The following is a 24,739-nucleotide window of genomic DNA, read 5'->3' on the forward strand; positions in this document are numbered from 1 at the left end:
CCAATTGTATTATTACACTTAGTATACCAGTATATGTTCTCGACACACTAAAAAATTTCTCGATAACAAATTCTAATACGCAAACAGCCGCCAACAGAAAATACTTAAAATACTGTAGCAGTTGCCCAACATACCAAGGAAATATATAAGAAAACAAAAATATGGGAGATCCAGAGAATACTTGGGTTCTAAGCCAACTTTTGAATCAGTTAGGTAGGTGAGTTGAAGCCTCCCCATCTCACACACACAGAAATCAGCAAAATACCCGAATTTTCTATATAAAATCGACCAGCAAAATACATTACAGCTTACCAGAACATGACTCGATCCCAAATTCCGAGCACATGCTCTGGAAGCTTTTCTTCGTTGAATAACGCAGGCGTAACCAGGTTTGACCACTCCGTCTGCTTCAGCAGCAACCATCCAGCACCAGGCCAAATAAGCGATTAAGACTATTTGATGATGCATTGCAATCGCCTACACTTTCCTTTGGCCATATTCGTTTCCTCCTACCGAGAAAACAACTAGAAATACGAGAATTTATATCAAACACAGTTACAACATTGTTTGATCAGACGTCCACACAAGATGAGTTGCTTTTGTGGGACTGTTTGGGTCCTGACCAAAATACAATGTTCATCTGTGGACCGGAAATGTTTCTTAATTGACATTAAGAGTACGTTGTAAGAAATTCTGCTAGTTTCTTGATTGATATTAAAATCTAATCTACATGTGTTCTTCTCGTACAATCATATTACACTAGTGCTGTACACAACCTCAGAGATTCCCAACGTAGTTGAAAAAACAAAATGAAAATACAAATGATTTACCTATATATAAAACCTGCGGTTGAAACTTGGAGTCCACTCAGACACCAGCTGATATTTCATTCGCGGCCGGGCTTTCTTTTTTCTTTGGCGGTTCTTGAGGTTTCTGCAGAACAGCCTTGTTGGGAACTAAAACCATAGTCATCATCTTTTCGGTGAAGTGTCTAGATTCTTCTGTTGCAAGCTGCAACCCACATAAACAATCATACAATTGAAGATCAAAAACATGAGCAGCCGAATAACCCTAATGAAAATAACCAGAACTTAAACGGGGTGCAGACTGCAAGCAGTTTATTTTTTAGATCAATCTGACCAATCTGAAGCATTTCAGAAATTTGAAAAACAAGAACTTTGGATTCATTTGTGAATCAAGACATAAAGAAGATAGACTTAAACTCAGGCAACAATTTCAGGTGGTGGATTCGTGTAACTCTGTTTATGATTCTAAGTGCAAATACACATTAGTACCTCCCCGACATCACTCTGGAATTTTTGGATAAGCTCAACAGCAATATTACGGAACCATTTTTCACGGCCTTTCAAGTTGACTATAACCTTGACCTGCAAAAATTGGTAGCAGCTCTCAATACAGAAAAACATAAGAACAATATACGAAGGCAAACTCTGACAGCAATGAGAAATGTAAGCAAACCTTATCACCATCTTTCAAAAACTTCTGGGCAGCTCTCAAACGCACAGCGTAATCATGTTGGTCAATGTTGTAACTGTAAACACAATGACAATGGTAAAAAAAATTATGCATATAAAATTTTTTGGCAGCTATCTATCTGAGTATATCGAACATTTTTTTCATAAGCATCTAATCTATGCAATTCAGGCATTAATTAACTTATATGTCAAACAAACACGTTAATAATAGGGATTTGAAATAAGACTAAATGCAAATAAACAAGGGAAGATTAGTGTTTTACCCCATTTTGAGCTCCTTCAAATCCATGCGGCTCGCTAGCATTCAAGAAAAGACTGATCAGTTCAGTGTCTTTCCTCAAATCAAAGAATTATGCATGAGGGAAAGCCAGCGGAGTCAAGACAGAAAACACTCACCTGCACTTTTCTTCTGCTGGTCTCTTTTCTTCTTTTGCTGTTCGTACCTATATTTACTGACAATGAGAAAAGGTACAGGTAATTAGATCTACTTGTTATAGGATTCAAGAAAAAAAGTACATAATATTTAGGGCGATAGGTTTCTGTACATACATATGTATAAAACAGGATATATAGGTAAAAACACCGACATCCCAATTTTTCATTAAAACTCAACATACTGGTCAATGTGCTACCACAGTTTGTCATTAATGCACAAAGCATTTAACAATGTCATCCTAAGCTACCGAATATGAAATTAAACCTCTTGCTATCTATGATTAATTACTTCAATAAACTAACATAAACTATGAGGGGATGTATTTGTAAAGTTTGAGCATTTATCGCAAATAAGAAACGGGAACCAGAAAAACAAAGAGAATTGTGAACTCTTCTAACATCGTATAAAATACATACTTGTAATCCATTATCCTGAGAACTGGAGGATCGGCCTCTGCAGATAATATTACCTGCAACAATGCAGAAGATATTAGTCTTCAAACCATGTCATAAAAGCATTCTCCTAACATCAGAAACTAAAAAATAATGATTGATTCTCAAAGAAACGAGATTTCATACAGCATGATACACTAAATGCAGGTGCTTCGCTGCCACTAATTCAAAACACATCGTTTCAAAACAATAAACTGAATGGAACCAAGTTCATTGGCACCACCAATGGCAGCCAACATGATCCAATGCATGCACTGTATAGGTGAAGGTTGGATTCACCGTTGGCAGATGAGATTTCTGGAACTGATTTCCTCCTACACTAATCTCCCTACACATGCCGTATAATATTATGTGCGGTATGTATATGCACACAAATTTAAGATAAGTATATATATATATATAGGAGCCCTTTCTTAAGAGAGAGAGTTATGGGATAGTGTCCTCATATAAACTGTTTCTTGACAATGTTTTCAAGTTCAGTGTTTTTGCCCCACAATGTGGCCAAAACATGGTCACGAAGCAGTTAATGCGAGGGCACTAACCTATTCCGCTCCATGAACGGAGGAGCGGAGTCCCCCTTATGAAGTTCTGCTAGTATGTATATACATATACATACACATATACATATAATCTTAAATTGTATGTAAAACAAAACCAAAATTAGTGGCAAAATGCATACCAAATCGAGTTCAGCTTCGTCAGCGAGCCGAATAGCCTCACTTTTACTCACCACTCCAACCTACGCAGAACAACAAACGATCCCACAATTCATCCACAACCGAAAAGAGCACATTTCGACCATAATATTAGCGAAAATTAACAAAACAAAAACACAAACCATGTTCTGCTTGGCGTCGATTAGCCGCACAGTATCCGACCTGTTTCAAAAACATCCAACAAGGAACCACCTCAAAATTCGATTTTGATTAACGTGATCACAAAAACATAAAAACGCACATTAAGCACTTAATAAATTGATTAACTTGACACTGGAGATATCGAGGGCCTCGTCCTCGTCGGAGGAGTCGCCTTTCCGTGAGCGCCGGGAGTCATTGCTGGAGTTGTTGTATCGGGGCCCGGCGCCGAAACGGGCGGTGATTCGGCTGCTGGTGGATGAGAAGGAGCTGAAAGAGCTTGAATTTATGAAACAGGAGCTGTTGAAACGGAGGAGGCCGCCGAAGTGTTTGGAGTCAGCGGAGGAAAGTGAGAGCGGAGACGGCGTCGTTTTGGAAGTGGTGGTTCGGGATGACAGCATGGGCTGCGATGCGAAGCTGGTGGTGATCCCAGCCATGGCTAATCCAATCAGTCAAAAAGCAACTACAGCTCGTGTGCTGCACTGAGATTTTTCTTCTCCTTATCCATAATCCTATGTTTGGTTGAAGACGAGTGAATCAGAGTGGACTCCGTGGGCCTTGGACCTTATTGGGCCACAATTGTTTGGGCCTATTACTCCTACAATAAGACCCAGACCCAGAGTTCGTTCGAGACTTCGAGTTTCTACCATGATGGCGTGTTTGCTACCCATAATCGGAATCAAAATACGAAACCAGACTCCGCTACAGTTGAAAAATCTAAGGTTATAAATAAAAAAGCCACTATTACATAAATCAAATTGCAACATCAATCACAAATGTGATACATCTAACTCAGATTTGTTTTGTTATCTTGAATTTGTGGCACGAAGCTAACAAAAATACTCTTTCGATTCTATCAGTCCTACTCTTTTGTTGCAAAATACCTTACTTTGGAAAAAAATAACTGATAAATCTATCAATTAATCATCAAGTATAGACATGTCACCAGAATTATATAAATCTAAGTGTGCGTTGATAAATGATCACTTAAGCGGATAGAACGTCTTATCTCCCTCTGGAGGTTTGTCTAGAAGCAGTCACCCTTAAAAAAGTGCGTAATAACTCACTGATCGAATGTCCTTGCGCTAAAGATGAATGGAACTAAGCAATCTACCAAAGTTGTGAGAAGTAAAAATGCTACGGTAAGAAAACATTCCGGTTAAAGATAAGCACCCGCTCGAGCAGCGATGGATAAAGCAAAAGCGAGAATGTCGACTTAAATAACGCAAATATTGGTGAGAATCTAACAAAAGTAAATTGCTGACTTCTTATTGAATTCACATAAACATACTATTTAACAGAGGTTTTAGTATAAAAACAACTAAAACCAAAAACATGTCTACAAGCTATGAACTCGAATAACACAACATTAAACACACAAACAAAAACAGAGCACCCCAAACCCCATTCCAACTTCAAATAACTCAATCAACCTCCTCAATCTTGGGGCCGGGTCCACTGGCGGAGCCAGTGGAAGCGCCACCAGGCATGTCATCACCCATCGGCATGCCACCTCCAGCGCCGCCGGCACCCTGGTACATCTTTGCAATAATAGGATTGCACAGCCCTTCCAGCTCCTTCAACTTGTCCTCCAACTCATCAACTTCTGCCAACTGGTTCCCCTCCAGCCAATTAATCGCGTCGTCCACCGCCTTCTCGATCTTCTCCTTGTCCGCCGGGTCCAATTTCCCGGCAAATTTATCATCCCTCACGGTGTTCCTCATGTTGTACGCATAATTCTCCAACGCATTCTTTGCCTCCACCTTCTTCTTCACCTCCTCGTCTTCCGCCCTGTACTTCTCCGCATCCTGTACCATCTTCTCTATCTCCTCCTTGCTCAGCCGGCCCTTGTCATTCGTAATCGTGATTTTATTCTTCACCCCCGCCGTCTTGTCCTCCGCCGACACGTTCAAGATCCCATTCGCATCAATGTCGAAACACACATTGATCTGAGGCACGCCCCTGGGAGCAGGAGGGATTCCGGTGAGCTCGAATTTCCCCAACAGATTATTATCCTTCGTCCTCGCCCGCTCTCCTTCATAAACCTGAATCAAAACTCCCGGCTGATTATCCGAGTAAGTCGAGAAGATCTGCTCTTTCTTCGTCGGAATAGTCGTGTTCCTCGGAATCAGCACCGTCATAACACCGCCGGCAGTCTCCAGCCCGAGACTGAGTGGCGTGACATCGAGCAGCAGCAAGTCCTGCACTTTCTCATCCCCATCGCCGCTCAAAATCGCCGCTTGTACCGCCGCGCCGTAAGCGACAGCCTCATCGGGGTTTATACTCTTACAGAGCTCCTTCCCGTTAAAAAAATCCTGCAAAAGCTGCTGGACTTTCGGGATCCTCGTCGACCCGCCGACGAGAACAACTTCATGAACCAGCGACTTGTCGATCTTCGCGTCCCTCAAACATTTCTCTACCGGCTCCATACACTTCCTGAACAAATCCATGTTCATTTCCTCGAACCTCGCCCGGGTAATCGTCGCGTAGAAGTCGATCCCTTCGTACAGAGAATCAATTTCGATTGTTGTCTGGGAAGTGGAAGACAGAGTCCTCTTCGCCCGCTCGCACGCCGTCCTCAGCCGCCGCAACGCCCTGGCGTTTCCGCTAATATCCTTCTTATGCTTCCGCCGGAACTCCGACACGAAGTGATTCACCATCCTATTGTCGAAGTCCTCTCCACCCAGATGGGTGTCTCCGGCGGTGGCCTTCACCTCGAAAATCCCCTCCTCGATCGTCAGAAGCGAGACATCGAAAGTCCCTCCGCCAAGGTCGAAAATCAGGACGTTCTGCTCCCCCTTTCTGGACGCCTTCTTATCAAGCCCGTAGGCGATGGCGGCGGCAGTCGGCTCGTTGATGATCCGCATGACGTTGAGCCCGGAAATCGCACCAGCGTCCTTGGTGGCCTGCCGCTGAGAGTCGTTGAAGTAGGCAGGGACAGTCACGACAGCGTTCTTCACCGTCTGACCCAGATACGCCTCCGCGATCTCCCTCATCTTCGTCAGCACCATCGACGAAATCTCCTCCGCCGAGAACTTCTTCTCCTCTCCCTTATAGTTCACGACGATCAAGGGCTTGTCTCCGGGGCCCGGAATAACCTTAAAAGGCCAGAGCTTCATGTCGCTCTGCACCGACGCGTCGGAGAACTTCCTCCCGATGAGCCGTTTCGCGTCAAATACTGTGTTATGCGGGTTCATCGCCACTTGGTTCTTCGCAGCGTCACCGATAAGCCGCTCGGTGTCGGTGAACGCCACGTAGGACGGGGTTGTCCGGTTGCCCTGATCATTGGCGATGATCTCGACTCGGTCGTTCTGCCAGACCCCAACGCAGCTGTAAGTTGTGCCGAGGTCGATGCCGATAGCCTTTCCTTCGGTCTTGGCCGCCATTGAAACTGCTTAAACAAACAGACCGCTTATAAAACAGAGCTCGAAATTTACAGACAAAATTTGGACAAACGTAAAAGATTTCTGAGAATTTGAAAGCTTTCTAAGATTTTTTCTGATCAAATCTGAAATTGGATTAGGAAAAGAAGTAGGGGTTCATCAATTTATAGTGAATTGAAAGATTATTCGAGAGAAATGGAGAAGAATGTAAAGGGGAGGCGGTGGAAAGCTTAGGTGGTTCAGGAGGGTTCTGGAATTTTTGGAGGGAAGGTTCGGCTCAGGAAGGTGGGCTTGGATTGTGTATAATCCACGTGGGTGCCATCGCTTTTGTTGGGTTAAATTGGCGGGTGAGTGAGTGGCATTTTGGGAATTTGAGGATGTTTTGGTCGTAACGGTGGGGTAAACTGGTGATGCGGTGGCAGGTTGGCTGCCGTGTCTGTGTACGTAGCGTTGGTGATTTTTGGTGGGTATTGTTTGGGCCAGATATGTGTCGTTGGTGTTTGTTATTTTGTTCTGGTCCCACCCTGTGAGTATGGGCTAATCTTTATCAATAGCCCAACATAAATTTAAAAATAAATTGATGGCTGGTTTCGAAAATGCTTTTAAAGGCAGAAATTGCTTTTAGATAAAATATTTTGAAATTAATTTTTAATACAAATTTAAGTTAATTTTTAAAAAGAATTTAGTTAACTTTTAAAATCCAAAACTATTTTATTTAAAAGTGATTCTAATCATTGAAAAACACTTTCCAAACGACCTGAAAATTAGGAGAAATTGTGGGTGAATTTATTTACTCAATTTCTTGGGTTTTCTAATTTATTTTTGAAAAATTCTCAAACTTCTTAAGCAGAAATATAAAATCAATAGTCCAATTAGAAAGATGCAATTGATGATGAATTAATTTAGAAAATAATAGGTGTTTAATTATATTGTTTGTTCTTAAATTTTGTTTTATAAATCGATAGCAGTAGGGGCATTGAAACATTTTTTATGAAAATGTTTTTAAAATCAATTTATAGTAAAAATACAAGTGACTCCTGAAAAAAAAAACACTTAGTTTTTGAAATTCAAAAACAATTTAACCGAAAACGCTTTCAGTCAAATTGAAAATACTTCCCAACTACCATATGAAATGATGTGTAATTTGGTGGAAAAAAAAAAGCTAAAGAAAAATGCTTGAAAACTTTGAGTTTCAACGATAACGGCAAAATAAAGGGTAAACTGAATAGTATCATGATTGACTTTTTAATGTAAAAATATGATTTTTTTTGTTAAAGTAAACATTACTAGAAACTTTTCGTTAAAGTTTCAAAAAAAAAATTCAGTTGGTTAACTTTTACACAAAATGAGAATCACTTGCGATTCACGAATGATCTAGTCGGACATCCTCTAGTTTTAGGTATGTTAAGTAAATTTGATCTGACCTTTATATGGATCATGATGAGTAATTTTGCGGTTATACAAAAAGAAGCAAAGCCCCCAAAAGCCGAAAGTACACGAGAAAGTATTCGACACAAGTAGTTGGGCAAAAGGACACGTTCGTCATTTCAAGAAAAGTGCACGCAACTCTGCATCCTACCGACGGCACGACAAGCGGACAACAACGTAATCACACTCGCCCGACATTACCCAAACCAAAAAAAAAAAAAAAAAATAATGAAAAAGACTTGAAAATTTTGAATTTTAATGATAAGGACAAAATAAAGGATAAAGTGAATAGTACCATGATTGACTTTTTAGTATAAAAATGTGATTTTTCGTTAAAGTGAACAGTACCGGATACTTTTCGTTAAAGTTCAAAAATAAAACTCGAACCAAAAATCTGAGGTCGCAAAAACAAAAGAAAAAAAAAAGGCAAATCCAACTCTGACGCGCACACTCTCTCACTTCACCAACGAAAGGAAGGGTTCTTAGGGCTGGTTTGGTATTGCTGTGCTTTGAAAAAAAACTGCTGTGAGAATAAGCGGCTGTGCTGTGAGAATAAGCGGCTGTGAAATAAAGCCAGTAGAGTGTTTGATAAACTTTTTTGTGAAAGTACTTTTGGAAAAAAAATCAGGATGATAGTGTGTCTTTTCATTAAAGGAGCACTGTAGCTCCGTGTGCTTTGAAAAAACTGGTTTTTTTTCAAAGCAGCAAATAGCAGCTTCAACTTTTCCTTTGATTTTCAGCTTATTCTCACAGCAGCTTCCAAAATAAGCTATTTTTTTTCAGTTTATCAAACACAAAAATTACCCTCAACTTTTTTTCTGACTTTTTTTAAAATCACCTCAATGCCAAACGGGCAAAGCCTGTCCACCGCCCCACTTGACCCTTCTCTCTCTCTCTCTCTCTTTTCTGAGTTTCTCTCTCTTACCCCCCGAAGAGAGAAAACCAAACCAGACCAAGAAATCCGAATCAGCGTCTGTTTTCGCTGTTGTTGTTGTTGTTCTTTGATCGGACGGCTGAGATTCTTCAGGAGATTAAGATCAAGGTATGCAGCAGGGTGATCAACCGGTGTTGAACTTGAGGCCTGGTGGCGGTCGCTGTAGACTCCGGCTCAGGTCTGCTGTCCCGTATTTCATGTCTCATTTGTGTCTCCTGTTTAATTCACGCCTAACACTGTTAAGTTAACTTAACAAAAATACTGTTACCTTTTTATAAAAAAAATTAAAAAAAAAAATTAAAGAAAGCAACTTTGGAGACCCACCCCAAGACTTTTCATCTCTTTTTCTCTCTCACCTGGGAATTCTAATTCTTGTGTTGGACTGTGATTATTCAAACGACGGTTCCGATGAGGGGTGTCGTCAAGCACAAATTCTCCAAAAAAATCAAACAACTGCATACCATTGCTATCATGATTGATCAGATCTGGAAAAAAATCGCAGCGTATGGGCTCCGGCCCTCTTGGCCGACCGATCTCGCCGGTCTCTTTATTCAGCAACCCATCGTCGTCATCTTCTTCTTCTTCTTTAGCTTGATTTTCTAGTTTTTCTGCGATGAGTTCAGTTTGCTCCTTGCTGGGTTTGCTATTGCGAGGCGGACGAGCACAGAAGCCGAATGCTCTCTCTTTCTGCTGGATTTGCCATTATTCGAAGAGAATAGAATAGACGCTCCAGATTAACCCGTTTGGTTTAACTTTGGTTTTTATTTATTTTTTAATTAGTTTTATTAAAACTTTAACAATGTTAGATATGGATGTAAAATATGAGACAAGAGACACAATCGGGGCATGAAATCCGGGACAGCAGACCTCAAGCCGTAGACTCCTTGGTCCTCGTTGTATAAACCAATAAACACTTGTCAGTTGTCTATTGGTAATTACTATCACTCAATCAGTTGAGACTGTTAGAAAGTTCGTTATAAAGGGTATTACTGTAAAAATCCATGTATTTGGATACCATATAACATGTAAAGGTTTGTAATAAATCATTGAGAAGTACAAAGAGACTCCTTCGTTTCTAAGTTTTCATTTGGATACTATATAACACAAAGTACAGGTTTGTGATAAATCATTGAGAAATACAAAAGTCTTCTGAGATTCCTTCGTTTCTAAGTTTACATTCTTCTCTCTTCTTTTCTTCAAAGCTCAATTCCTCAGTGTTGTGAGCTTCGACTCCTCATCCGCCGCTTCCAGCCCGTCGTCTTCATCGTCTTTGGCTTTCGGTTCCTTTCTTCTGATCTCCCTCTCCTCCGTCCCCATGGCGGCGCTCCCCCACAATTTCTCTATCAAGGTATACTCATCAAGCCTGTAAAGTTTGCGTCTTTGGATTCAATTGTGTCCAAACAAAGATGGGTTCCCAGGGATAATTAGTGTTTTAATGCGTTGTTTAGACTATTTTGTATCGATTTTGAATGTAATTTGAGCAACCCTTTAATGATTTTAACTCCCCCTACCGACCCCCTTGAGACTCGTTTGAGTAGATGAAAATTTTTGTTTATATCATAGGAGGTTTTGTTGCAAGTAATTTTAAGGAGCCAATGTCCTAATTCTTGGTGGGAGTTTGTGTGCCTGCTTTAAATATGGATGAACATCTATATGTAGGCTTTAGGTGGGCAAGCATTGAGTTGTAGGCTGCCCATAAGGGACCTACAAACATCTGATTCATCCAATGCTGCATAATTGGGAGTTGGTTACTTTGCAATTTGAAGCTTCTGTTTGCACTGTAATGTGGCCAGACTTTCTGAATTCTTTTTTCTTGACAGGCTGGAGACGCACGGTTTGAGGATTGTGACACCAGAGACCAGATCTTACAGCTTAGAGAGGTATTCAATCTTGGAATGCACTTCATGTTGAACAGAACAGTATTATTTGTGAACAAAAATGATAAGACATTCTCATAAAAACTTCACCAATCTGCGTAATATTATACCGCTTCTTTGTAGGCTGTTGAGGTCCCTGATGGAATTCTAAAGGTGAAACAAGAAGTTGACGCTGAAATTTTCGGCAGTGAAGATCAGAGCTGGGGTCGTGCAGACACCAATGTGAGTTTTCGTCCGTCTAATATTACTTGTATTTTCAATGTTTAAGTGTTGAAGTTGATGGAACTGTATATTCGATATCATCATTTTCAAATATCTTTTGGTTGCATTCGATTTTATAATGCTCATATTCTTTTTATTGGTGTGATTTGTTATGCAACCTTGAAGTTATTGATCTCCATATTTATGATATTAAGTGTGTACTTTATAAAAGACTTATAATTTTTTTATTTACCTCTTCAGCTTCCAGCTCAAACTCCAACTCCAGCACCAGCTCAAAATCGTTATTCTGAGCCAGACAGCCAGGATTGGCGTGGCCGTTCTGCACCAGTTCCTACCACTGGAGAGGAACGGTCTTGGGATACTCTTCGGGAGAATAAAGAGTCTGGTAATCGGTTTGATTACAGACAGCAAGAAGCAAATCAGTCTCAATTTTCAAGGACACAGAGCCAAGGGGTAATATATTTTAAGAACTGTGTAATTTGATCCATATAGTTTTTCCTCTCTGTAGTTTTGGTTTGTATTTGTCTCCCGATTATCTTTTGTATTGAGTTTTGCCAGAGGGAATAGGTTAGAGTTTATTCTCATGCAGTTATATCCAGTGGGAGTAGGTTGAATGTGCACCTTTGTTTGGTTCTGGTGTATTCTACTGTTCTTTTTAACTTCTGTACTTGTACATGAGGACAATATCGACTCAGATTCTTTTCTGATATCATTGGTTTCTCGTCATTTCAGGGAGGGCCTGCTCCCACTTTAATCAAAGCTGAGGTGCCATGGTCAGCTAGAAGGGGTACTCTATCTGATAAGGATCGCGTGTTGAAGACTGTGAAGGGGTAATATATCATGAAACATCAGCATATTCTCTTACATCTTGATTATTTGCTCACTATATCCCAACACGAATAATCATGGGATTACCCTTCTGTCCCAAGTTGTCATTGTTTGGTGATCTTTTGGTCTACCATATAGTTTTATGTGAGAACATTATGCTTAATGGCTTTCGCTTTATGTTTTCTATGCAGGATTCTAAACAAGTTGACTCCGGAGAAGTTCGATCTCCTGAAAGGACAACTTATAGACTCTGGCATTACGTCAGCTGATATCTTAAAGGTTTGTATTGATATACCCTTAATCCTTAATTATAATGTTCTCTTCGGTTTTGTTTTATTACTTCTGGCAACTCTACTCACATTTTTCCTTGCATTCCAGGGTGTTATTTCACTGATATTTGCTAAGGCCGTGCTAGAACCTACATATTTCCCCGTGTATGCTCGTCTCTGTTTTGATCTTAGTGAAAAGATTCCCCGGTTCCCCTCAAACGAACCAGATGGTAAAGAAATCACTTTCAAGCGGATCCTCTTGAATAACTGCCAGGAGGCTTTTGAAGGCGCTGACAAATTGTGGGAAGAAGTGAGACAGTTGACTGCCCCTGAACAAGAGATGGAGCGTAGGGATAAAGAAAGATTGGCCAAGATTCGTACACTGGGAAACATCCGTTTAATTGGAGAGCTTCTGAAGCAGAAGATGGTACCTGAAAAGATTGTACATCACATTGTTAAGGTACGTCGTGGGTTTCCTCCTTCACCCCTTTACTTGCTCAGCAATTACCCTTCAATATGTTGTTCATGGTTGTTTTTTATGTGAAACAGGAGCTCTTAGGATCTGCTAACAAAGTTTGTCCTGCTGAGGAAAACGTGGAAGCAATATGTCATTTTTTTAGCACTGTTGGAAAGCAGCTTGATGAGAAGCCAAAATCACGCCTTATAAACGACATGTACTTCAGCCGAATGAAGGAACTGACAACAAACCCTCAATTGGCTCCAAGGTTGAGGTTCATGGTTCGTGATGTAATTGACTTGCGTTCCAACAACTGGGTTCCCAGACGTGAAGATGTAGGCTATTGTAATATGTGCTCGACTTGTATATTAAATTGCTAATATTATTTTTAAAACTAATTGTCATCTTATTTTGAAATTGGATTGCAGATAACAAGCCAAAACCATCACTGAAAATACGTACGGAGGCCGAAAAAATTCTTGGATTGCGTCCGGGTGCTACTGCAAGCATCCGAAGTGGTCGTAACAATGTTTCTGGTGCTCAAGGGAGTACCAGCCCTGGAGGATATCCCAACAACCGACCTGGTTCAGGGGGCATGATGCCTGTAATGCCAGGAACAAGGAATGTGAAACCCCGTCTTTATTTTTACGTATTTTTGTAATATTATCGAACGTGTGAATTACCAAATTACCCTTGAAGCGTGAACATTGACTTTGTGTTTTCGAAACGTCGAACGTTTTCTTGGATATTTTCATGTTTCGTCTTAAGTAGCCTTAATTTATGAGCCAATGAGAACCACTTTGGATCCTCATCCCCTTGTTCTTCCCCCTTACCCGTGAGTCCTTCCCCCTTTTTTCTTTTACTTTCTGTCAACTTTTTCCCTTGCTAACTCTCACTTCTTTCTACACTCTCCCTCTCTTCCTCTCGGCTTGCTTTAGAACCACCATCTCCGAGGGTTTTACACACACAAACAACAACACACAGCAACGCACAACAATCTTGGCACCACCACCATCACCCCTGTGAACTCAGAAACGAAGAAAAACCCTCTAAACCCTTCCAAACTCGCTGCACAATGCACTCACTATTCACTGAGCTTTTCTGATGAATTTTCATGTTCTCCGGCGATGGTAAGCCTCGAACCTCGTCCAAAAGTTGTAGATCGTGTCTTGGTGTATGTTTAGAAGAAGTTTTGAGAAGTTTTGGTGATGTCTGGACGTAGGAAACTCACGGGGAAAACTTTCTCAGTTTTCAGGAGAGGACCACCACTTTCGAGGCATTTTCAGCCAAACCACGACGAGTTAGCCATCGAGAAATGTGCCATTCTCTTCATCTCGTTGAGAAGTATGATTTTTTTTTTGAATCACTTGATTTCGTTGAGTATTGATGAAGTTATAAACGTTTAAAATTTACCCATAATCCGACGAGTTTCGCAGATTCTCAATAACCAACCAACTTTCAAGCCATTTTCCAATCAACTTTGGCCACTACTTGGTCCCCACTTGGTATGAATTTCTTCTCCACATTCCTAACAATATTTTGGCTTTGATCACTCGATTTGGACATGTATTGAGCTTGGACTGGGCTCTTGAAGTTGGGGGAAATATCTGGGATTTTTCCACTTTTGAAGGGTCGCGCATAGGTGCCTGCCATGGCCAGCGTGTGGAGCACACGCGCCTCCGTCGAAGCTATTGTGCTCCGCCGTTGTCCACGACAGCGTCGACAACTTTTCCGGTTGCCTTTCCGACAACCAATCCCAGCGTGTGGGGGAACCCGAGGTCACTCCTTAGGTTTTTCGACGTCTTGAATCCATTTACGACGTCTATTTTCAAAAATTCAATCATTTTGGTAGAGTTTTATTAATTTGTCCCCTTATGTGCTTAGGTGCATTTGATAATGACGTTTCCGTCCTCCCTAATTCGAAGGGCTCTTTGACAACAGAGTATCTGTGAGTGAACCTCTTCTAAAATGTATGATTTTATTATTAGAAATGCATGATTTTATGACTACGTTTTATGAAACGTTTATGAGTAAATCGGATTTACGCTTTAATAATTATCATGCTTTATTGAATTTATGTTTACTGAGATATTTATGTATATGAATTATGATATGATTTTGAGTTATTGAGCTTCGATAAGACATATTTTGGAAAAATTATGTTTATAGTTTTCTATGCTTACATATGGATAATGATATTTATATATGTCTTCGGGCGGGTAATGAAGGGCCTACGAATGAATCATAATTATATATGGCTTCGACTGAGCGATGTAGTGGCTTAAGTCGGAAGATATTTATATATGGCTTCGATCGGGAGATATAGGGCCTTTGAGCGATTATGATACCACTACTAAACACACTATATACGATATATGTTTTAAAAAGGTTTTATGACATGCTAAGTTTTCGAAAAACCTATTCCTTATTGGTATGTTGAAAAATAACTATTTTAGTATTATACATATATCACCACTCATGTTTTATTTTATGCCCCTTCATGACCTAAGAACGAGGCATTCGACCTGAGATACGAGGCATTCCCATATCAGTTTCTCTTGTAATAACACTTTCTAATATTCTTTATGCTTGTACTTTGAATTAGTAGTATGCTCTGAATATATTATGCATTATCACTTCTAAATTATTGGCAGTTAAATATTATATTTTATTAAGACTTGTACTTGATTGTTATATTACATTGTTACGCGCAAAATTTATATGCATGTTTTACATGTACTTAATATATGTATTTATGAAATAGCTTGCATCATCTTCGGATGTCGGCCAACATATCATGTTGTCCTTAAGACACGGGGATCGGGGTGTGTCAAGGAAGATGCCTGGGATGCCTGGAATGGATAATGACAATTGGGAGGTTCAAAGGACACGGTCAATGCCAAAGGGTGATGCCAGACCCCAACGCAGCTGTAAGTTGTGCCGAGGTCGATGTCGACGGCCTTTCCTTCCGTCTTGGCCGCCATTGAAACTGCTTAAACAAAGAGACTGCTTATAAAACAGAGCTCGAAACTTACAAACAAAATTTGGACAAAAATAAAAGATTTCTGAGAATTTGAACGCTTTCTAAGATTTTTTCTGATCAAATCTGAGATTGGATTAGGAAAAGAGGTAGGGGTTCGTCAATTTTTAGTGTTTTGAAAGATTATTCGAGAGAAATGGACAAGAATGTAAAGGAGAGGCGGTGGAAAGCTTACAGGTGGTTCGGGAGTGTTCTGGAATTTTTTGAGGGAAGGTTTGGCTCGGGAAGGTGGGCTTGACTTGTGTGGAATATACGTGGGTGCCATCGTTTTCGGTAAATTGGCGGGTGAGTGGGTGCTATTTTGGGAATTGGATCATCTTCGAGACAAACCGTTGGAATTCTTAGAATCATTTTACACAGATTGTTGATTCAACTGCTACAATTATTATAATTTTGAAAAAAAAATCTTTGTTCGTTGAGTTGAATTTCGATACAACGATCATGTTAATGAATTCCGAGGGTATGCCTCGAAGAGGATCCAATTCCGTAACGGTGGGGCAAACTAGTGATGCGGTGGCAGGTTGGCTGCCGTGTCTGTGTGCACGTAGCGTGGGTGATTTTTTAGTGGGTATTGTTTGGGCCAGCTATGTGTCGTTTGTGTTTGTTATTTTGTTCTGGTCCCACCTTGTGAGTATGGGCTAATCTTTATCAATAGCCCAACATAAATTTAAAAATAAATTGATGGCTTGTTTAGAAAATACTTTAAAAGACTGAAATTATTTTTAGAGAAAATATTTTAAATTTAATTGTTGGTAAAAATATAATTTTATTCTTTAAAAGTACTTGAAGTGTTTCTTGTAAGAATTACCAATTATGTGTTTATTACATAAAGTACTTTAAATATTTTTGAAACCCAAAACCAATTTATTTAAAAGCGATTCTAATCATTTAAAACACTTTCCAAACGACCTGAAAATCAGAGAAAACCTATTGTTATATAGAAGGTGTATTGGGGGTGAATTTATTTACTCAATTTCTTGGATTTTCTGATTTATTTTTTAAAAATTCTCAAACTTCTATGCTTAAGCAGAAATATAAAATCAATACTCCAATTAGAAAGATGCAATTGATGATGAATTAGGTTAGAAAAGAATAAGAGTTTAATTATATTGTTTATTCTTAAATTTTGTTTTTTAAATCGATCACAGTAGACGTTATAGGGCTCGTTTGGTAGTGCTTTTAAAATTATTGAAACATTTTTTAAAAATCAATCAATAGTAAAAATGCAAGTGACTCCTGAAAACACTTCAGGTGTTATTGAAATCCAAAAACAAATTAGCCGAAAATGCTTTCAATTAAATTCAATGCACTTCCAAACTACCATATGAAATGATGTGTAATTTTGGCAAAAAAATTTCAATTGGGCAGTTCTTCTAGCTTAATTTTTTACACAAAATGAGAATCACTCGCGATTCACGAATGATCTGGTCGGACATCCTCCACTTTTAGGTATGTTAAGTAAATTTGATCCGACCTTTATATGAATCATGATGAGTAATTTTGTGGTTATACAAAAAGAAGCAAAGCACCCAAAAAGCCGAAAGTACACGAGAGAGAGAGTATTCGACGCAAGTAATTAGGCGAAAGGACACATCCGTCATTTCACGAAAAGTGCACGCCACTCTACATCCTAGCGACGACACGACAAGTGAACAACAACGTAATCACAGTCGCCCGACATTACCAAACCAAAAAAAAAACTCGAACCAAAAATCTGCGGCTGCAAAAATAAAAAATAAAAATGGCAAATGCAACTGCGACGCGCACACTCTCTCACTTCACCAACGAAAGGAAGGGTTTTTAGCCTGTCCACCGCCCCCACGGACCCTTTTCTCTCTCTCTCTTTTCTGAGTTTCTCTCTCTTAGCCTCCGAAGAGAGAAAACCAAACCCGACCAGGAAATCCGAATCCGAATATTTGGATCCGTTTTTTCGTTCAGGGATTTAAATCCAATTCAACAGGATTCAGCGTCTGTTTTCGCTGAGTCTTTCGTTGTTGTTGTTGTTGTTCTTTGATCGGACGGCTGAGATTCTTCAGGAGATTAAGATCGAGGTATGCAGCAGGGTGATCAACCGGTGTTGAACTTGAGACCTGGTGGCGGTCGCGGTAGACTCCTTGGTCCTCGCTTCGACTCCTCATCCGCCGCTTCCGGCTCGTCGTCTTCATCGTCGTCTTCTTTGGCTTTCGGTTCCTTTTCTTCTGATCTCCCTCTCCTCCGTCCCCATGGCGGCGCTCCCCCTAATTTCTCTATCAAGGTATACTTATCAAATCTCTCCACTTTGTCTGGATCTGGGTTTGCATCTGGATGTATGATTTGATTTGAATTTGTTGATTTAGCAATAACAAGCCTGTAAAGTTTGCGTCTTTGGATTGAATTGTGTCCAAACAAAGATGGGTTCTCTGAGATAATTGGTGTTTTAATGCGTTAATGCGTTGTTCAGACTATTTTGTATCGATTTTGAATGTAATTTGAGCAACCCTTTAATGATTTTAACTCCCCCTACCGACCCTTGAAACTCGTTTGAGTAGATGAAAATCTTTGTTTATATCATAAGGAGGTTTTGTTGCAAGTAATTTTAAGAAGCCAATGTCCTAATTCTTGGCGGGGCGCTTAGTTTGTGTGCCTGCTGTAAATATGGACGAACAGCAATATGTAGGCTTTAGGTGAGCAAGCATTGAGTTGTAGGCTGCCCATAAAGGACCTACAAACATCTGATTCATCCAATGCTGCATAATTGGGAGTTGGCTACTTTGCAATTTGAAGCTTGTGTTTGCACTGTAATGCGGCCAGACTTTCTGAACTCTTTTTTCTTGACAGGCTGGAGACGCACGGTTTGAGGGTCGTGAGCGAGTGAAGTACACCAGAGACCAGATCTTACAGCTTAGAGAGGTATTCAATTTTGGAATGCATTTCATGTTGAACAGAACAGTATTATTAGTTGTGAACAAAAATGATAAGACATTCTCATAAAAACTTTACTGATCTGCGGAATATTATACCGCTTCTTTGTAGGCTATTGAGGTCCCTGATGAAATTCTAAAAGTGAAACAAGAAGTTGATGCTGAATTTTTCAGCGGTGAAGATCAGAGCTGGGGTCATGCAGAAACCAGTGTGAGTTTTCGTCCGTCTAATATTACTTGTATTTTCAATGTTTAAGCGTTGAAGTTGATGGAACTGTACATTCGATATCATCATTTTCAAATATCTTTTGGTTGCATTTGACTTTATAATGCTCATATTCTTTTTATTGGTGTGATTAGTTATGTAACCTTGAAGTTATTGATCTCCATATTATGATATTAAGTGTGTGCTTTATAAAAGACTTCTAATTTTTTTATTTACCTCTTCAGTTGCCAGCTCAATCTCCAAGTCTAGCTCCAGCTCAAAATCGTTATTCTGAGCCAGACAGCCGGGATTGGCGTGGCCGTTCTGCACCAGTTCCTACCGCTGGAGAGGAACGGTCCTGGGATACTCTTCGGGAGAATAAAGAGTCTGGTAATCGGTTTGATTACAGACAGCAAGAAGCAAATCAGTCTCAATTTTCAAGGACACAGAACCAAGGGGTAATATATTTTAAGAACAGTGTAATTTGACCTATACAGTTTTTCCTCTCTGTAGTTTTGGTTTGTATTTGTCTCCCGATTATCTTTTGTATTGAGTTTTGCCTGAGGGAATAGGTTAGAGTTTATTCTCATGCAGTTATATCCAGTGGGAGTAGGTTGAATGTGCACCTTTGTTTGGTTCTGGTGTATTCTACTGTTCTTTTTAACTTCTGTACTTGTACATGAGGACATTATCGACTCAGATTCTTTTCTGATATCATTAGTTTCTCGTCATTTCAGGGAGGGCCTGCTCCCACTTTAATCAAAGCTGAGGTGCCATGGTCAGCTAGAAGGGGTACTCTATCTGATAAGGATCGCGTGTTGAAGACTGTGAAGGGGTAATACATTCTATTACATCTTGATTATTTGCTCACTATATCCCAACACGTATAATCATGGGATTACCTTTCTGTCCCAAGTTGTCGTTGTTTGGTAATCTTTTGGTCTACTATATAGTTTTCTGTGAGAACATTGTGCTTAATGGCTTTCAATTTATGTTTTCTATGCAGGATTCTAAACAAGCTGACTCCGGAGAAGTTTGATCTCCTCAAAGGACAACTTATAGACTCTGGCATTACGTCGGCTGATATCTTAAAGGTTTTTTTATTTTTTGTTTTTTTTGTATTGATATACCCTTAATCCATATTTATAATGCTCTTTTCGGTTTTGTTTTATTACTTCTGGCAACTGTACTCACATTTTTCCTTGCATTCCAGGGTGTTATTTCACTGATATTTGATAAGGCCGTGCTAGAACCTACATTTTGCCCCATGTATGCTCGCCTCTGTTATGATCTTAGTGAAAAGCTTCCCCGGTTCCCCTCAGATGAACCAGATGGTAAAGAAATCACTTTCAAGCGGGTCCTCTTGAATAACTGCCAGGAGGCTTTTGATGGTGCTGACAAATTGAGGGAAGAAGTGAGACAGTTGACTGCCCCTGAACAAGAGATGGAGCGTAGGGATAAAGAAAGATTGGCAAAGATTCGTACACTGGGAAACATTCGTTTAATTGGAGAGCTTCTGAAGCAGAAGATGGTACCTGAAAAGATTGTACATCACATTGTTAAGGTACGTTGTGGATTTCCTCCTTCACCCCTTTACTTGCTCAGCAATTACTCTTCAATATGTTGTTCATGGTTGTTTTTTATGTGAAACAGGAGCTCTTAGGATCTGATAACAAAGTTTGTCCTGCTGAGGAAAACGTGGAAGCAATATGTCATTTTTTTAGCACTATTGGAAAGCAGCTTGATGAGAAGCCAAAATCACGCAGTATAAACGACATGTACTTCAGCCGAATGAAGGAACTGACAACAAACCCTCAATTGGCTCCAAGGTTGAGGTTCATGGTTCGAGATGTAATTGATTTGCGTTCCAACAACTGGGTTCCCAGGCGTGAAGAGGTAGGCTATTGTAATATGTGCTCGACTTGTATATTAAATTGCTAATATTTAACAAAAAAAAACTAATTGTCATCTTATTTTGAAATTTGATTACAGATAAAAGCCAAAACCATCACTGAAATACATACGGAGGCAGAAAAAAATCTTGGATTGCGTCCGGGTGCTACTGCAAGCATCCGAAGTGGTCGTAACAATGTTTCTGGTGCTCAAGGGCAAGGGAGTACCAGCCCTGGAGGATATCCCAACAACCGACCTGGTTCAGGGGGTATGATGCCTGGAATGCCAGGAACAAGGAAGATGCCTGGGATGCCTGGAATGGATAATGACAACTGGGAGGTCCAGAGGACACGGACAATGCCAAGGGGTGATGGGTTTGGTGTGCAGCCGGGTGGTGGGCGTGGCCAGGTGCCGTTGGTTGGAAAATCAACATCAGTGAACACAAGGCTGTTACCTCAGGGTAGTGGTGTCCTTGGCAGTGGCAGGCCTAGTGCCTTGTTGCAGGGTAGTGGTGCCCCTCCTGCTCGTCCGTCCAACTATGCTTACGGTGCAGAGCCTGTAGCTCAAGTGCCAGTTCCTGCTAGACCTGTTGCAACTCCTTACGTGGCACCAGTTGTTGGAAAGCCACAAGCTCCAGCTCCAGCTCCAACCGCGGCTCCAAAGTTGAAACTAGATGAACTTCGGAGAAAAACAATCTCCCTTTTTGAGGAATATTTCAATATCGGACTCTTAGATGAAGCATTACTGTGCGTGGAGGAGCTACAATCTCCAGCTTACCACCCCGAGGTTGTCAAGGAAGGTATCGCCCTTGCCCTAGAGAAGAGTCAACCATGTGTTGAACCGCTTGGGAAGCTTCTTGAGTATTTGTTTTCTAAGAAGGTGCTTACGACCAGTGACGTAAGGAGTGGATGTTTACTCTATGCATCTATTCTGAACGATGTTGGCATTGACCTGCCAAAAGCACCAAGTAACTTTGGTCAAATTATAGGGAAATTAGTCTTGGTTGGGGGTTTGGATTTCAAGGTGGTGAAGGAGGTCCTGAAGGCGGTGGACGACGACTACTTCCAGAAAGCTATATTGGATGCTGCACTGAAGGTCGTTAGCTCTAGTCCGTCAGGGCAAGGCCTGTTGGATTCACAAGCATCTGATATTGACGCTTGCCGGAGCCTATTCTAGAAAGCGGCCTCGGACACGTTTGCACGCACGAGCACGCTCGAGTTTCTGTAACCACGTGGGACTACGTTCGCCCTCTTTTTCGGGTGAGTGATTTGTATTACACACTACATGATGTGATAAGGTAGAGATGCCAAAGGACAAGACAGGTACTATTTGTTTGAGTTGTATATTTTCCGAGGTCATAGTTAGTGTGGGTTTAAGGAGGAAAGAAGTCGAAATCGTAACGCGAAGGACTTTGCTCTCAAGACAGGTGCTAAATTTGCTCGAGAGTGGCCCCTCGAAGGATCCCGTTGTTTTTGTACTCGATGAGTTGTTTTTGTCATTTTATTTATCTTCTTGACTGATTAATTTTAGTTCAATGTCGAACCTGGCTAGCTCATAAAATGCCTTGTCTTTGTACTCCAAATGTGAAGGGAAATCGATATGGTTTTGAGCTTATTCCTTGAATTTGAGTGCAAATTTTCACAAAATCGAATTTACATTTTTGTACTGCTCCTCTGCTCCGAGTCCCGGGGATCGCCGATCGGGTTTTCTTCATCCCTTGCTGTGAGTGCCGGGGATGGGCCATCGGTTTTCTTCATCCTCTGCTCCGAGTCCTGGGGATGGCGGATCGGTCTTCCTCATCCCTTCCTCCCAGTCCCGGAGAGACAACGGATCTCAAACCAGTGGCAACCCATACTTAACCCGAATGCGATTATTCACCTACGAGAACCAAGACAACCACGATAAATGAATAATGGAGACATTGGGGGATTCATGAAATAAAAATTTGAAAGCAAGAATAGCTGAATGACTCATATGGAAGAGCTATAAAATAACTGAAACGTTTTTGGAGAATGTTTTTGCGTTTTAAACGCACTTTTGTGTTTCTTGCAAGAAAAAATTTAAAGGACTTTTGAAGATTTACTTGCATTTTTACTAAGGATGAGTTTTAAAACATTTTCACGAAAAACGTATTCAACAAATTTAAAAGCACTTCCTTAAATTTATCTACCGTAGTAGGCATCTTACGTTTTAGAGTAATCACTTTTTACGTTCTTCATTGGTTTCCAATGAAGCTAGATTTTGATATGATTTCTTGAAATGTGGATGAGAGGATCCAACTTACTTAGTTTTTGGTATCCGATTACTTAATAGATACCATTTGGTACGTGGGACGGGACGGAACATATCCGTCCCACGTTTGGTGCGCCTAAAACGGGTGGAACGCGTTATTCCACGGGATGAGTTTTGGGTGAATTTTCGTTCCGTCTCACCCCCCCTGGAATTACTCGTTCCACATCCATGAAACACAAAATTATAACATCTCCGTCTCCTTCTTCTTCTTTCTTGTTTCCATCCGAGGACATCTTTGCTCCCTCTCCGTTCCGTCCCGTTCCGTCTGCATACCAAACGATACGTGTAGCAATTGCTACTCATTTCACAAGCTTTCGAAATCCTAACGTTTTTCTCGCCATGTACAATGCAGCAAATGCTGATATCTTGAACTGAGACATAATCGAACGATGGTGTGTTATTTGCAGTGCTGTTTGAACAGTGGGTGGCGTCGGTTCTTCAAGCACGTAAAGGATTACAAGTTTTGGAGAGCAGAAACGGGCTGTACGTGTTGTACATGGATCGAGTCACAGGCGAGTCGGCAAGACGCGTCCGCCAAAATATGTCCCTGCAGAGGCTCAAACGCCAACATCTTGATAGTCTGTCCTAATGAATTAACTCATTTCTGCACATTATATTTTAAGAATCCTTTTTCTTTGGGAAATTGGGTTTACAGACACACCAACCAAATTAGCTTTGCCCTCTAGCCTCATTTGGAGAAATTTTTAGTTGTGATGGAAACATAAGTAGTATACCACGTGTTTTAATATGAATGATGGGAAATTTTATTTTTGAAGTTATTAAATTTTTAGCACACATATCCCACAATTTACATAATGACACGTGATGTACCATTTCGTGTAACGATTACACTAAAAAATCTCTCCCTCATTTGACGAAAATACGCTTAATATTCAGTCAATTATTTACCAAAATTAGGTCGACAAGGAGAGTATTTTCGTCGAAGAAGACTAATAAAGAATGCATTAGCATGGCTATTTTTAATTGGTGGCTTTGTAAAAGGCTACTAAGCACAATTACCGTTTCTTCTTTTGAAGCCTAGAAATTCAATGAAAAGATAAGAGCGAGATGTTGATTCTTTCTTGCTATGGACCTACTTGACATGTTTAAATTACTGTTGTGCTAAAATATATTTTTTGATTTTGTGAAAGTTAAGAATAATGTCGCTGGTATCATAATTGGTAGTATTTTTTTACATCTGTAAGTATATTCAATTTTAAAAGATTATGAGTTTGATATATAATTATAGCTAATCTTTTGTATAGCATTGTCCGAATTTCTTTTTCTGTCCAATATCATTTTACTTCGGTAAAGCTATCTTACTAGCCCAGCTCTCAAATAGGGAAATAACCAATAAGGCTCAAATAGAACCAAATACAGATTGCATTTAAATACCATATAATATAATTTTTATATGAGTTAATATAAGTCGAATCTGAGACATCCTACTACTACGAAGGGTGCGGTGAGCGGTCATCTTTTTAGTTGATAGCTTTGACGGGTTGGTGGTGGCGTGAGAGTTTTGACTTTGACAATAGGTCGAGTATAAGTAACTAACAATATAAAACTAGCATTGGATTCGGGATGGAAATGGTCCATGCTGCTCGTTGTCCTTAACTATCACTGGTTTCTTTGTGGCCCATATTCTTTTCCTTGGTCTTATCAATTTCAAAACCATCACCGCTAGACACCACTGTCTTATAAATTATAATAATTATACCCTGAAATTGGGATCATCTATTGCAGTAGGGTTTTTTGCCCTTCTATTCTCAT

General features: G+C 40.2%; 4 protein-coding genes and 2 non-coding genes across 6 annotated transcripts; 4 read left to right on the forward strand and 2 right to left on the reverse strand.

The window, feature by feature from the left end:
* Nucleotides 1-86: 86 nt before the first annotated feature.
* Nucleotides 87-3,758, reverse strand: LOC108172383 (translation initiation factor IF3-2, chloroplastic). The gene is made up of 10 exons (XM_017329878.3): nucleotides 3,368-3,758; nucleotides 3,223-3,262; nucleotides 3,064-3,123; nucleotides 2,349-2,401; nucleotides 1,893-1,948; nucleotides 1,760-1,793; nucleotides 1,480-1,552; nucleotides 1,296-1,388; nucleotides 831-1,011; nucleotides 87-524 (listed from the first exon to the last, which is right to left on the reverse strand). Exons 1-9 carry the CDS (start codon nucleotides 3,673-3,675, stop codon nucleotides 868-870), a joined length of 861 nt encoding a protein of 286 aa, XP_017185367.1. The 5' UTR covers nucleotides 3,676-3,758; the 3' UTR covers nucleotides 87-524; nucleotides 831-867.
* A 724-nt stretch (nucleotides 3,759-4,482) lies between these two features.
* On the reverse strand, nucleotides 4,483-6,887 carry LOC103446880 (heat shock 70 kDa protein). Its single transcript, XM_008386038.4, has one exon. It carries the CDS (start codon nucleotides 6,622-6,624, stop codon nucleotides 4,663-4,665), a length of 1,962 nt encoding a protein of 653 aa, XP_008384260.1. The 5' UTR covers nucleotides 6,625-6,887; the 3' UTR covers nucleotides 4,483-4,662.
* Nucleotides 6,888-9,989: 3,102 nt separating this feature from the next.
* Nucleotides 9,990-13,363, forward strand: LOC103418114 (eukaryotic translation initiation factor-like). The gene is made up of 9 exons (XM_070804966.1): nucleotides 9,990-10,331; nucleotides 10,804-10,863; nucleotides 10,984-11,082; nucleotides 11,323-11,535; nucleotides 11,815-11,912; nucleotides 12,102-12,189; nucleotides 12,289-12,639; nucleotides 12,729-12,971; nucleotides 13,065-13,363. Exons 1-9 carry the CDS (start codon nucleotides 10,299-10,301, stop codon nucleotides 13,086-13,088), a joined length of 1,209 nt encoding a protein of 402 aa, XP_070661067.1. The 5' UTR covers nucleotides 9,990-10,298; the 3' UTR covers nucleotides 13,089-13,363.
* Nucleotides 10,595-10,699, forward strand: LOC114823823 (small nucleolar RNA snoR103). Its single transcript, XR_003771770.1, has one exon. It is a non-coding gene; the product is annotated as a small nucleolar RNA snoR103 (small nucleolar RNA).
* Nucleotides 13,364-17,330: 3,967 nt separating the features above from the next.
* On the forward strand, nucleotides 17,331-22,297 carry LOC103446904 (eukaryotic translation initiation factor). Its single transcript, XM_029108255.2, has 9 exons — nucleotides 17,331-17,930; nucleotides 18,494-18,565; nucleotides 18,689-18,787; nucleotides 19,027-19,239; nucleotides 19,519-19,616; nucleotides 19,788-19,875; nucleotides 19,995-20,345; nucleotides 20,435-20,677; nucleotides 20,774-22,297. The coding sequence occupies exons 1-9, from the start codon at nucleotides 17,730-17,732 to the stop codon at nucleotides 21,848-21,850; spliced, it is 2,442 nt and encodes an 813-aa protein (XP_028964088.1). The 5' UTR covers nucleotides 17,331-17,729; the 3' UTR covers nucleotides 21,851-22,297.
* LOC114823822 (small nucleolar RNA snoR103) lies at nucleotides 18,285-18,389 on the forward strand. The gene has a single exon (XR_003771769.1). It is a non-coding gene; the product is annotated as a small nucleolar RNA snoR103 (small nucleolar RNA).
* Nucleotides 22,298-24,739: the final 2,442 nt, after the last annotated feature.

Source organism: Malus domestica, chromosome 02 (assembly GCF_042453785.1).
Source record: "Malus domestica chromosome 02, GDT2T_hap1".
Classification (NCBI taxonomy): domain Eukaryota; kingdom Viridiplantae; phylum Streptophyta; class Magnoliopsida; order Rosales; family Rosaceae; genus Malus; species Malus domestica.